The 13,463-nt window shown below is 41.9% G+C and overlaps 1 protein-coding gene across 1 annotated transcript in view; it reads left to right on the top strand.

Annotated features, from left to right (window-relative positions):
* Positions 1–12,494, top strand: part of KIF2C (kinesin family member 2C) — a 30,248-nt gene extending 17,754 nt beyond the window's left edge. The window contains exons 9-19 of the mRNA XM_015408278.1: positions 884–974; positions 1,558–1,621; positions 2,323–2,414; positions 4,971–5,113; positions 5,897–6,101; positions 7,766–7,876; positions 8,549–8,616; positions 10,092–10,197; positions 10,287–10,397; positions 10,667–10,790; positions 12,146–12,494. Of these exons, the coding sequence (XP_015263764.1) occupies positions 884–974; positions 1,558–1,621; positions 2,323–2,414; positions 4,971–5,113; positions 5,897–6,101; positions 7,766–7,876; positions 8,549–8,616; positions 10,092–10,197; positions 10,287–10,397; positions 10,667–10,790; positions 12,146–12,225 (1,195 nt within the window). The 3' untranslated portion in view covers positions 12,226–12,494. The remainder of the gene's footprint in view (positions 1–883; positions 975–1,557; positions 1,622–2,322; positions 2,415–4,970; positions 5,114–5,896; positions 6,102–7,765; positions 7,877–8,548; positions 8,617–10,091; positions 10,198–10,286; positions 10,398–10,666; positions 10,791–12,145) is intronic.
* The last annotated feature ends 969 nt before the right edge of the window (positions 12,495–13,463 follow it).

Raw genomic sequence — 13,463 nt, 5'->3', positions numbered from 1 at the left:
GGGGGGGGAACCGGCGGGATGGGGGGGGACTTACCTCCTCCTGCTGCTTCCTCCTCTTCCTCCCCCCTCCCGCAAGCATCGCGGGTCCCGCCCCTTGTACAATATAAAAGCCATCAATACACAATTTAAAACTATAAATATTACAACATATTAAAGTGCTAGTGTTCAATCCTCGGCGTACAGTCAGCTTCTTGATATTCTTGATGTCTGGTCGGTCGGCTCGAGCTGTAATTGTGGGACCCGGATGGTTGGGCTTGCTCTTCATAAGCTGTCAGATATCAATGGTGGCAGTAGTGGTGGTGGCTCCAAAAGCTTGACAGAGCTCCGTTTTACAGGCCCTGCGGAACTGATCTCCTCCAGGAGCTCATTCCACCAGAGTGGAGCCACCACTGAGAAAATCCCAGCCCTTGTTGTCGCTAGCCTTGCCTCCTTGATGTTTGGGAGGACCAGCCGATTCTGGGTCCCCGACCCCAGCGCTTATTTTAGAAAGTTTCAGTGCTACCTCTCCAGGGAATCTGTCCAAGACAGTTTAGGAAGTGAAACATAATCTGTGGAGATCCCTCTATCTTTCCGGAACTCCAATCATGAGGTTTTAGGCATTTTCTTTGTCGAAAGATCGCTTTTGCTTATCTATTGACGCGTGGTGTTCAACCCATAATGCATTTATGATTATACAGATGTTAGACCCCTGATCTTTATGTTGCCCTAGTCAATTTGTAATAGTCTTTAATTAAAAAAAAGAGGAGTTTATTACAACTGGCTTTTTAAACCGAATATGTCTTATAGCTGGGCTATGTGGGAACTTGGGTTTCATAACTGCACTTAATGCAGTGAAGCAAAATATAAGCTAATCCATTAAACTGTATTAATTATGCTTGCCCAGGTTTACTGCTAGGCCACTTGTGGAGACAGTCTTTGAGGGAGGAAAAGCTACATGTTTTGCATATGGTCAGACTGGCAGTGGAAAAACGCACGTGAGTGTCTTGTTCCCAGATACTAGTTTATTTAAGCTATTTAACATTGATTCAGCCAAGGTATAAACTGTTTCTGCAGACTTGTTTGAAGATTTTTGTCCTTTAAGATGCAGATAACTTTTTAATCAGTAGAGTAATTTAAAGATCTAGCACTAATTTGCATAAAACAGGATTGTCCCAGTCAGTTACTCAAATGTATTGCACTGTAGGGATCTGGAGAAAGGATATGAGAGGTATGGAGAAGACTTTGACTTTCTGAGTCTTTCCTAACTTTCTACCATCCCTGTCAGTTGGCACTGCTATATTAAGCATTGTTTTGGAATCTGTTTTAGAATATTAAACTTTTGAACCATGCCTGAGATTTGCAAAGTGACATACTATACCACCCAGTTTATGTGCATATTCAAATTCTAAATGTGCATTTTTGAATAATCGCTGTGGGCTAGCATTGCATCTTGCACTAACTGAATACTACTGCTAAAAAATACCTTGTGTATTTGCAAAACTGAGCAATCAGAGGCAAAGATAATAAAATTCCATTGCAGCTGCTAAGTCTGTTTTCTAATACATGTTCTCTCTTCAGACGATGGGAGGAAACTTCTCTGGGAAAACGCAGAACGCTTCCAAAGGAATATATGCTTTTGCATGTATGTATTGTCTTCATCAGAATCTTATTAATAACAGGAAAGGGACTGGAATATGCAGATGTCTAGGTCAGGCATGCTATATCTTCCTAGTTAAACTATCAGCTGTAGTAGTATTTTGTTTTAATTGCTGCTGTGCCAGAGGCTGTCTTTTTGCCTGAGGAAAGGGTTCTTTCAATGGATTTGGGTGGTCAAAAGAAGCTCAACGAGGCAAGGTGTTATAGTAATACAAATATACTTGCAGAAAACAAACTGCAGTATACATAAAGAAGGTTCCTCACATCCCTTTAGTCACCGGGGGCTTCTTACAGCAGCAACAGTTTCCAGCAGCTCCAGGTCTCCAATGAAGCCCACTTGCTACTGTCTCCTCTTCCTCTTTATATTGCACATAGGTGCAGCCTTCTAGCATTGGTATCACCTGGCAGGTGTAGTAAGACAGGTTGTAGTGCTTGCACCTGACTTGGATGGATCCTAGCTGCCCATATGCTCTAAGCTCAAATAAAGTTCCCTGGCAGCACCATTCCCTACTCTTCCTCAAGTGGTTCTTTTGCGATGGCACTACAATTACTAGCGTCTATAGTAAATACTTAAAATAGGTGACTTAAAGAAGTGCCCCACAGTCTGGAAGCACTTTGGGGAAGGACCTCAAGCACATGACAGTGTTCAAAAAACTTCTGTCTTGTAACTTTTCTTTCCCTTACCAGCACAGGATGTTTTCCTCCTTCAGAACCAGCCACGGTACAAGGCACAAGGCTTGGAAGTCTATGTGACATTCTTTGAAATATATAATGGAAAGGTGAGATCAGCCTACTTTACCTATTTCCATGTTTTAGAGAGTTCTTAAACAGTATATTGGTAGTAGGAAATAGTAATGTTCAGTCTAGCCTCATTTTTGTTGGTGCAAGTTGAAAGTGGCTGTCAGGGTTGTTTTGTAGTTGTATATGCTGCTTGGGATCCTGATCTCTTTGCTGTGGACCTTGTGCCACAGTTTGCACAGTAAGTGGAGGCCTTTGAAAATCCGAATAATCAGCTGCTGTCCTTATCAACACACTGATGTTGCACTCGGCATTAGGTAACTAAGCAAATGAGGCTTCTTAAATTGGGGGGGGATGGGTTTCTGTGAAATGAATATGTTTGTAATATACCTGTTGATCCTTCTCATATACACTGTAGACACACATAGAGTTATAGAATCATAGAGTTGGAAGGGGCCATAAAGGCCATCTAGTCCAAACCCCTGCTCAATGCAGGATCAGCCTAGAGAATCCCTGACAAGTGTTTGTCTAGCCTGTGCTTAGAGACTGCCAGTGAGGGGGAGCTCACCACCTCCTTAGGCAGCCAATTCCACTGCTGCACTACTCTTACTGTTTATTTGTTTACTTTCTAGATTTATATCCAATCCCTCTCCTGCAATGTGGGGCTTGGGGTGGCTCACAACATTTTAAAAAACAAACAAACATACAACTGAACCATAAGGGTCATCATTGAAACATTAAAACAGTTAAAATCTTCTCCCAGTACCTAGAAATATTCTAAAGATAAAACATCTGGCAGACCAATAGCCACTGAAAATAAAAGAATTAGCCAAAGGCCTGCTGGAAAAATTCCATCTTACATGCTCTGTGGAAGCTTGATAGGTGGATGTCTCCTCTGATAAGGCATTCTACCAGGATGGGGCTATGATGAAAAAAGCTCTAAGCACTAATACTCTAAAAAGGCAGGTGGCAGCCAATGCTCCCTCTAAGCTGTGGAGACTTGTGAGCAAAAATTCTACTTTGTGAGCTACTGACATTGAAGTTGTGAGTGAGCGATTTGGCTGCTGCATAAATTAGTTTGCTCTGGAGGCATCCTTCCTGAGCTAAGACAGAAATGTGTGAGCCAGAGGTTAAAAAACTGTGAGTTAGCTCAAAGTAACTCAACTTAGAGGGAACACTGGTGACAGCTATCTCTGCGATAAGAGGTGTAAAAAAAGGGAATTTCTCGCATCACCCTCAAGTTAGGCGGTTTCTTAGAGGTACTATCTCTAATTAACCACATTCTAGCTCACAAGAATCTAAATACAGTGCTCTTGGAATCTAAATACAGTGCTTAAGGCCCTCTTGTGGGCTCCTTTCAAACCCATGGCCACCTGTTTTCTCAAAAAGTTCACCTTTAAGATCATTTTTCTGGTTGGGATCACTTTGGCTAGGAGGATCTCAGAACTCGGAGCCCTATCTGTGGACAAAAGCTCTGCGTTTTCCATAATGACTGGGTGGTGCTCCATCCTGATCCAGCCTTTGTCCCTAAGGTTAATTCTTCCTTTAATAGGTCTGCAGAGCTGATTCTCTCTTCCTTTTGCCCCATTCCTAAGCATCCCCAGGAAAAGTAGTGGCACTATCTGGACAGTAAGAGGGCCCTGAGTTTCTACTTGGACAGGACTAAGTCCTTTTGTAAGACTGATACCATGTTCATTTCCTTTAGTAAGTCTTCCCTAGATCACAAGGTCTCCACTTCCAGCATTAGCAGATGGGTCAGAGGTTGCATTTTCCTGCCGTATAAGTCCAGGGGTTTGGATCCACCTTCGGGTGTTACAGCCCATTCCCTCAGAGGGGTGGTGACCTCTGCAGCATACTGGTCCTTCCCTTCCTTAGAGGTAGTTTATAGGGCTGTCACCTGGAAGTTGCTCCACTCATTCACCAGCCATTACAGGACTGATGAGATGGCCTCAACTGAGGCCGCCTTTGGAAGAAGGGTCCTGCAGTATACCTTTTCAGGCCTAGGAGCTGAGATTCTTCCCTCCCTGTGGCATACTGCTTTTTTATGTCCCAGAAGTAGAGACTGCCCTACCCCAGACCACTGGAGAATGGACATTTTTTCTCACTGTGATTCTTCCTTCTTGGTGGTCATGGGGTGGGGCAGTCTTTTCCCACCGTAGGGTACAATTCTCTCTCAGGTTGCTCTTGGGCCGGAGTAGATATGCTGTTATAACCCTATGGGGCTCCTGGACTTCCTTTTCCATTCTTGCCTGACCTAATGGGCCTATCTTATAATTCTTCAATTTGTTTTATGTGTGGTTTATTGCCTTTTGGGGGGGATTCTTTGTTTGAGGTCCATTTTTTCACATTTGATACTTTTTGGAAGAGGGGTTCTACTGCTTCAGGAGCAGACTGGGGCCTGCTCGAGAAGCCCCTCCCCTCCAGGAATCACAAAGTTCAGTGACCCTGCCTGCCCCAAGGGAGGAGCTTCTTCCCAGAAGCAGAGACTGCCCCACCCCAGAAGCACTGAGAAGGAAGATTCACAGTAAGTGGAAAAAATCTTCTGTTCTAGTACCGACCTCTTCACAATTGTGTGTCGTCTTCCTTTCCAAATCCAGTTGTTTGACCTTCTAAACAAAAAAGCAAAGCTGCGAGTACTGGAGGATGGCAAGCAACAGGTCCAGGTGATTGGACTGGAAGAAATACAAGTGAGCTGTGCTGAAGATGTAATTCGAACGATTGAGATAGGCAGTGCCTGCAGGTTGGTTGCTCTTCCTGCTGTTGCTTAAGCTTGTAAATTATCATACCTATAAGAATATATTAGTGGGGAGGCATGGGATAATGGCAAAACACCAAATGCTATAGCGTTAGAGACTCTAAGCAGATGTAGACCTAACCTGCAATATTGACAGAACACCAATTCAAGCCCCATGTAAAAGCAGGATGTACATACATGTTGTGCAGGGGTAGGGCGTGCTGTAGGACTAAATAAAGATCTAAAATTGGGGGTAACAGTTTATTTATTAATTTGGTTTAAATTGAATCTTAACTGGTAATGCCTAGCATACTTTTTTGTCAGATATATGTACACTTGTATGCTGTATGTAGGATATATATGCACATTCTCTGAGAAAAATCAAAAAATTGTGGGATGTAGGTTATATATCTAGTTGTGAAATCTGACCCTCTCTCATGTGATCAGTGAAATCCATGCTAATCATTTCAGGATTTCTTTGTAAGAACTTATAAGATGTTTGACGTTATAAAACAGTGATTGGGGAAAGGGGCTGCCTGTGTACATATGGGGGGGGGAGTGCAGCAGCACAAATGGAGATGGAGGGTATTGCAGAAATGTTGCATAGCAGATGTTGCAGAGAGCCTTATGTATTTTGTTCTGCTAATTTCCAGAGAAATGAAATGGAATGAGGTACTTGCGACACAGTCTGTTTTGGCGTTGTTTGGGACAAAAACTGAAGGAAACAGCTGATGTAGTCATATTCTGGTATTTACAGTCCAGCAAACACTTCTGTTATTTCTGTTGTAGGACCTCTGGACATACGTTTGCAAATTCCAGTTCCTCACGCTCCCATGCTTGCTTTCAAATTATTCTGCGCAGAAAAGGAAAACTGTATGGCAAGTTCTCCTTGGTGGACTTAGCTGGAAATGAGAGGGGTGCTGATACATCAAGTGCTGATCGTCAAACACGGATGGAAGCAGCAGAAATAAACAAGAGTCTGCTGGCACTGAAGGTATGGAGCAGGGCATAACTAGCATCATTGTCTCGATAAGAGGGATGGAGGACAATCTGGATTTGACAATAGCAAAGTCAGGCCTATTCTTCTGCTTGCTGCTCCAGCCCTGTGTTGCTGCCTCCTCAGCTTAGTAAACAGACAAAACTATTCCATGGCACTTAGGGCTGCATATGTAGAATAGTAAACATTACAGTGTTGTTTGTATGACTTCACATAGTAACGTGTTCAAATGGCTAGCTATCCTTGAACTGACTGGCACAAACCCAGGAAGAGGAACATAGACTGTGATCCTGATCCTGTTGGATTGAATGGCCCTAAACTTCTGTTTGTAATTTTCTAGTCTACACTGTTACAGTGTAGAGTGCTTGCTCTCATGAACCCTATTCCAACCTTTAAAGACTGAACAGACCTATATAAAGGAGAACGGTTGACTACCAGTGAGAAAAATACAGGAGCCAACAGCTTCATGTTGCAGAGGACCACATATTAGCTACGAATAAAAATACTTGCATTTAAATTATATGTAATGATAAAGCTACCCAGAACACTTATAAAGTATCCACTAAAGAACAAGATGACTAATGTCTGCCAGGGATGATTTGTGGCTAGAAGCTGGCAACATATAGCATAGAGAGCCACATCAAATATATGCCAACAATTAGAGGGCTGTAGCTGACTTGCATGTATGTCTGTCAGATTGGCAGAGACAAATGCCAAATGATGCTGCATCCGGTACAAATCATTGCCTGTTACAATATGGCCTGTAGTTGCCACTGTATCCCAAAATTCAGTCTACCTATTAAAAAACTTGTTGGCTTATTGTGCCTTTCTTTAAATATGAAGGATCTGATTATATATTTATACAAACATAGAATTTCGAAGCAGATACAATTAGTATGACCATCTTTTATTTGTCAGATATGCATCAGACAATTTCAAAACAACGCTTAAAACTATGATCATCCTTAAATTAAAGCTTGGATGGGCCAAGGATTTCCCAGCTGTGGTCTGGGTGTTAACAGCACCCCTGTTTAGAGAACTGAATTCAAGAGGACTCTCGAAGCTCATTTTGATTCTTTAAAAGTTACTCAGGATTGATCATGAAAATGTGAATGAAGTAGAATTTGCAATAAACATTCAGTTGGCATTATAATAGAAGTTTTTTTAAAAAATCTGGCTGATTGTCTGGGCTGATATTAGTGAACAATTTAATAGTGGTGTCACGTTTAACGCATGCCTCTCTAGAATCGCTTCCTTCTAATTTTGCTTTGTAAAGTAGATTTAAAATTCCAGTCTTACCTAACCTAATAGTATTCCTTCTTGGGCTATTTTGTTTACCACTGATGAGAGAATATAAAACGTTTTCCTGGATAACCTTTGTGGTTAATCTTGAAGGATTTTTATTAACCTTCTAAAGGAAAACAATGGTGAGCAGATTCTCACTGGGCTGTCTTATGAAAACTAGAAGGTTCCTGGGGCACGAGATTATGTTGCATATTTGTGTCTTCAGTGTCTTCAGTGCAGCAGTGTGTTCCAAGTATGTTTAACTGATTAAATGGAAGCCAGTCCCAGTTCTTTGAATTTGCTACTAGGTGTCTGTAATCAAAACCTTACCTACCTGGATACTGTCTGAAGATGTGTGTCCATCCTCCTTTTTGTAGGAATGTATCCGTGCTCTAGGCCAGAATAAACCACATACACCTTTTAGGGAGAGCAAACTCACTCAGGTGCTGAGGGACTCTTTCATTGGATCAAATTCCAGGACTTGTATGGTAAGGCCAGCTGTCTAATGTATGATCTTCATTTTAATATGAATCTGAGTTATCACTTCTTTTTAAATTAGTTTTATTAAAGAGTAAAAATATACTTGTATGCAAATCTGGATCCAGCTATTATTGTTACCTCTTGCCTATTGCAAGCAGCTGGTTTGAAGTCTGTTATTGCATAAAACTAGAATGTGTCTGAACCTAGAGCAAAATTCCAGGAAGCAGATGAGTATATGAAACTGCTGTACCAACTGAGATTTCTGTTCCACCCAGTTGAATTTCAGTAATCTGGCAGTACATCTCTTAACACCTACTACCTGAAATCATTATTTTAAACTAGAGATGCTGGGATTGAACTTGCGTCTTTAACATGTAAATCATGTCTGTACTGCTGAGCCACAGCCCATGATAGGCTTGCCCTCCTTGGAGCACTTGATAATTTGAAGCTGAAGTTGGGAATGCTTGGTTGAAAAAGTCTATGAACTTAATTGCAACCTAAATTTGTAAGTAAATGTTATGAAAGGGAATACTTCCTTATACTGGGAGAATGAATGAAGTATGGCTGATGGCGCTGCAGGAATATATCCTTACTCCTTGGGAAAACAGATGAGAATTGCCGCAGTAGCATAGAAGTTGATGATAGGAGTGCAGGTACCTTAAAAATCTTGTTGCTTTCAGATTGCTATGATCTCCCCAGGCATGAGTTCTTGTGAATATACTTTAAATACCTTGCGATATGCTGATAGGTAAGTAACTCCTTGATTTATAAATTTAATCTGTAATATGGGGATAAATGGGAAACTTGGTCATAATGTATGTTGAGGAAAGTAAATCGAAAGAGCAATGCTGGTGACTATAGCCTTCCATTTGTATATCTCTTTAATGCAAAAAAAAAAAAAATTAGGTCTCTTTTTCTTGAAGTCTTTAAACCCTGTCCCTATTCCCCAGCTAATACGGGTGAGTAGTCACTGGTTGAAGGCAAAAGAAAAACATCTGGTTTCTTCTATATCATAAAAATGACACAGTGCCTGAATCTGTTTCTGTTGGCTATGTGCTGCCTCTTCCCCACGCCTCCTACTGTAAAACCCATTACAATAGTGCTGTTGCTTCTGAGCCAGTTAAGTGGTCATTCTTGGCCCTATCCTCATGCCATTAATGCAGTGGTACTTGCTCCATAGCTCACAGAGAACCACATTTGCAATTACCCATCATGTGAAAGAACCACATCCCTGGCATAAGTCCTGTGCCTCAGGGGGCCCACCACTTACCCATTCTTTAGCAGCAGCTGTTTCAAGATGTAAACCGCAGGCTCCACTGGATGTGGGCCTTGCCCATTTTCCTGAAACATGGAGTGGGTGCCACACTGGGGACAGTGCTCAGAACAGCCACATGTGGCTCCTGAACCACTGAGTAATGTCTGGAACACACAAGGGAAGGAAATCCATGCTAATCTGGCATCGTCATTGGTAGAGTCAATGGTTCTTGAGGTACTTGTGACTGCAACCAGGTTCGATCACTTCTACAATTTGTATAAATTGTTAATTCCTTATAGCACTTCAATTAGGATTTTTTTCCCTAATTGGATGAACTGCTATCTATAGCTCTGTTAAAATCCTGGGGTTAGTTAGACAAAGAAATTCCAGCCACACAGTTAACACATTTTCTGGCAGTATATTTTGTGTGTGTTCATCTACTTACAGGATAGGCTGCTGTTCTTTTCCTCTTTGCCCCATCCCACCTACTTGCAGCAGAACAGAATTCCAAACCTCTACAATGGTGAACATGCAGCAGATTAAGTATTAGGACACTTTAATTTCCATAGTTGATTTTCATTCAAATAAAGGCTTCCATTCAAGTCCAGTGAATCTGGAAAGTGACCTTGCAGGCAGATACTGTCCATAGTCTCTAGTAGAGAGAATCTTCTCTGACCCTTCCATTGTCTTTCTCAGTCATACCTACTAATAGAAGGGTCAGCTCAGCTCTGCTTCCTCACCTCAGTTTTCAAAACACACAGACACTTTTCCAGGGTTTTATTATAAACTAGGTCTGCTTGGGGTGTGATGGAGCAGAAGCACCATGTATCCATACCTTAGCAAGGGATGCTCAGAGAACTTTTAGACCAATGTGGACATTGGTCAAGCATATCTCTGTTTAGTGGGAACAAGGCTACTGAGAACTTCATTAAGACAGGTGCCTAAGTGATGGACTTCCCTTTTCTCAGAGTGAAGGAGCTTCCTCACAATGGAATGGCTGGAGAGGTAAATCTCATGGAAACTGAAAGTGGGGAGCTGGAAATCAGTAAAGAAGGATCAAACTGCCTTCATGAGGTATATGCATGTATCTGGCTGGGATTAATCTATGGTTGTAGAATTTGGTGAAACTGTCTGAACTAACAAACACTTTCCTCTGTGAATAGCAACTTTCCGAAGATGAATTGTCTCCTCATTTATCCAGTTTCCGTGAGGCTGTCACTAGAATTAGTGAACTAGAGGAGAAGGCAATAGAGGAATTGAAGGAAGTCAGGGAGGTAAGTCTTGATGGGCCGTGCATCAAACCTACTTTTGTGGGCTGGGTTTACCAAGTGATTTGTATTGTTGAGCAATTGGAATTAAGTAAGAAAACAGCTATGAAATGCTTCCCTTATCACAGATCTAGTAGTGTCCCACAACAGATTGGTACAAATGTTAGCACATCCTTTCCAGTAACTCAAGTCCACTCAGCAAACATGCATGAAAAACCCATTTTACATTTCAAACTCAAACACAATTCCCTAACTATCCTCACTTCTGCATTCAGAAAATGAACAACTGTAACTATCTCCTGGATATGGCGGAACAACCAGAATATGACCTGGAAGCATTTGTGTACCAAGCCCAGTGCTTCATAAATGAAGGATCCCAAATCTTCCTCAGTCTGAAAGGTACATTGGGGGCTGCATTCACTAATTTAGCACAAAGGGTGCTTCAGAGTGAAAGCACTTGATACTGCTGGAGTTGGCCTTTCACCTTTTCTGTGGCAGCATTCTGCCGTGCTACTAACCATCACCAAAGTATAGATGTGGTGCAGTTGCCATTGAGAAAGCTTAAGTTTTATGTGTTCTTATTTATGTTGTGACCCACCCTGAGCCTGCTTGTGGGGGATGGTAGGATGTAAATCAAATTTAAAAATACATTAGACATGCAAGATGGGGGAAGATTGGGGATTTTTGAGTGAACATTGTTGGCTTTGGAGATAGTAAGATAAAGCTAGAATGAACCAGGACTTTGTCTTGTTTGGGGAAGCAGACTGAAATAGTTTGAACAGAAATGGGGAAGGCTTTTCTACATGGGAAAGAATGCGTGCATGTCAAAGGAGATGCAGCAGATGGCCTTTTGCTAAAGTGAGGGAATGTGAGTAAGGGGAAGTGAACTGAGGGCAGAGAGAACCTTGAACTTAACCATGAAGCTTGAAGCTACAATCCTACTGCATGCTTTCCTTTTGAAAGTAAACCTAGCTGTATTTTGTTACTGAATAGTTAGTGCCCATTCAAGCTCCTGTCATATTGTGTTGCTAGCAGTTACTAGCAAATGCCAAACCCCACGCTGGCATGGCTGGAGCAGTAATATGCTGATATAGCATCTCTGAGCTACCATAGATTGCATTCAAGGGGTACAGCCTGTCAGACAACAGCAGTGACATGTGAGAGGAACAAAGTTTGAGTCCAGTGGCACCTTTAAGATGAGCAAAGTTGTATTCAAGGTATAAGCTTTCATGCTTAAAGGTGCCACTGGACTCAAACTTTGTTCTGCTGCTTCAGACCAACACTGCTACCCACCTGAATCTGTCTACATGTGAGAGGAGACATTGTTTCATCCCCATTTTGTCCCAGCCCATCAACACATTGCCTAATCTGCCAGTGTCAGTGATGTGTTTGTTCATGAGCCATTTTTGTGTGACAGGAATGGAGCAGGGGTGCTTCTTCAGACACCTCTCTTGTTGGATGACACATTAAAGTGATCCTGCAAGTGCCGACAACTAGACAAGTGCCGACAACTAGATTAGTTTTAATACTCTTTAATAATGAGATGGTTTAAACAAGGGCCAGTGTGGTATAGTGGTTGGAAGCTCTCTGGGTGACCTTGGGTCTGTCACACACACTCATCCTAACGTACCTCACAGGATTGTTGTAAAGATAAAATGGAGAAGAAATCAATGTAAGCAACTTTGGGTTTCCAATGGGGAGAAAAGTAGGGTATAAATGAAATAAATCTGACTTTCATGCCTCCTTTTCTTTAGATACTGTGGAAGAACTAACCCTTGCCATGCAGATGGAAGAGCAAGCTAGCAAGCATCTGATCAAGAGGCCATTTCAATAACCACTTACTTGTTAAATGAATGTTTTCCCCCCGACTTTTGACTCACTTCTTTGGTTTGGTGTTACTGTATTTAAAATGCAAACAGAAGGTCCCCCTATCCTGCTTGAAAGCTCTCTACTAGGGGATCCCACCCTTGGGGAAGGCAAGGGACAGAACTCAGCTGGTATTTCTGGGAGTCTGCTCATTTTTCAATATTGAAGGTGACAGAAGGGGCATACTCCACTGTCACTTCCATAAGCATGTATATTTTTCAAGTGTACGTAAAATCTTTGGCCTAAATATTACCCTTGGAATGCTATAACTGAGTGCAACCCAGTTATACTTTCTCCAGGATTTTCCTTTGTGTAAAAGTTTCTTAAGAGAAAACTTGTTTATAAATAAATTTTCTGAATTCATTCAATTCTGTCTTGTGAGGATCCTGAATTTTTTTTCTGCCAGTCTCCAGATGGGCTGCAGAGGAGCTAAAACGAATTTTCATGAGGTTGTAACTTAATTATTTTACTTCATTTATACCCTACCTTTCATCCTAATGGAGACCCTAAACAGTTTACATAGCTTTCCTGTTCTCCATTTTATCCTCACAACCACCCCATGAGGTAGGCTAGACTGAGAGTATATGACTGGCCCAAGGTTGTCCAACACAGCACAGTGGGGATTTGAACCTGGGTCTCCAGATCCTACTCTAGCACTCTAAACACACTTCTTAATGTTACATCTGGAGATAGCTTTCCACAAGGAGGCTATTCTCAGCAACATTCTTGTGGCAAGTGTAATGGGTACACTGATCCTTTAGCCTACATAAGGAAGAGCCATCTATTTTTACTCATCCTTTGCAACTCTAAAAGTTCCCCTTGTCCTTTCTCCGCCTTTATTCTGCTCCCAATGGGGCCAATAACAGCAAGGTAGAGAGTTTCTAAAGGATGATTCAATGGTGCTTCCTGCTGGAATGAAAGCATAGCAGATCTCCCTTATCCTGAGAAGGCTCAGCTACTGAGAACGGCTATGCACTAGCCCAGCCAAGCTGTTCCATGTGAGGCCAGTGAAAGAGGTTGTGAATGTTTTAACATAAGAGTGCTTTTCTGTAACTGTAAGTGGTGGGGTACATGAGTGTACAGATTGCTCCTATAGCCTATCAGCTAATAAAAATGGCAGAGAAATGTTCCTTGCACATTTTATGTAAAGTGCCATGCCATTTTAGTCCTCTGCCTGCCACTTTCCCCCATAAAACTGTATATATT

This window comes from Gekko japonicus, unplaced genomic scaffold, assembly GCF_001447785.1.
Source record: "Gekko japonicus isolate JY-2015 unplaced genomic scaffold, Gekko_japonicus_V1.1 scaffold258, whole genome shotgun sequence".
In the NCBI taxonomy this organism is placed as follows: domain Eukaryota; kingdom Metazoa; phylum Chordata; class Lepidosauria; order Squamata; family Gekkonidae; genus Gekko; species Gekko japonicus.
This window is presented reverse-complemented; position numbering and strand designations above follow the sequence as displayed.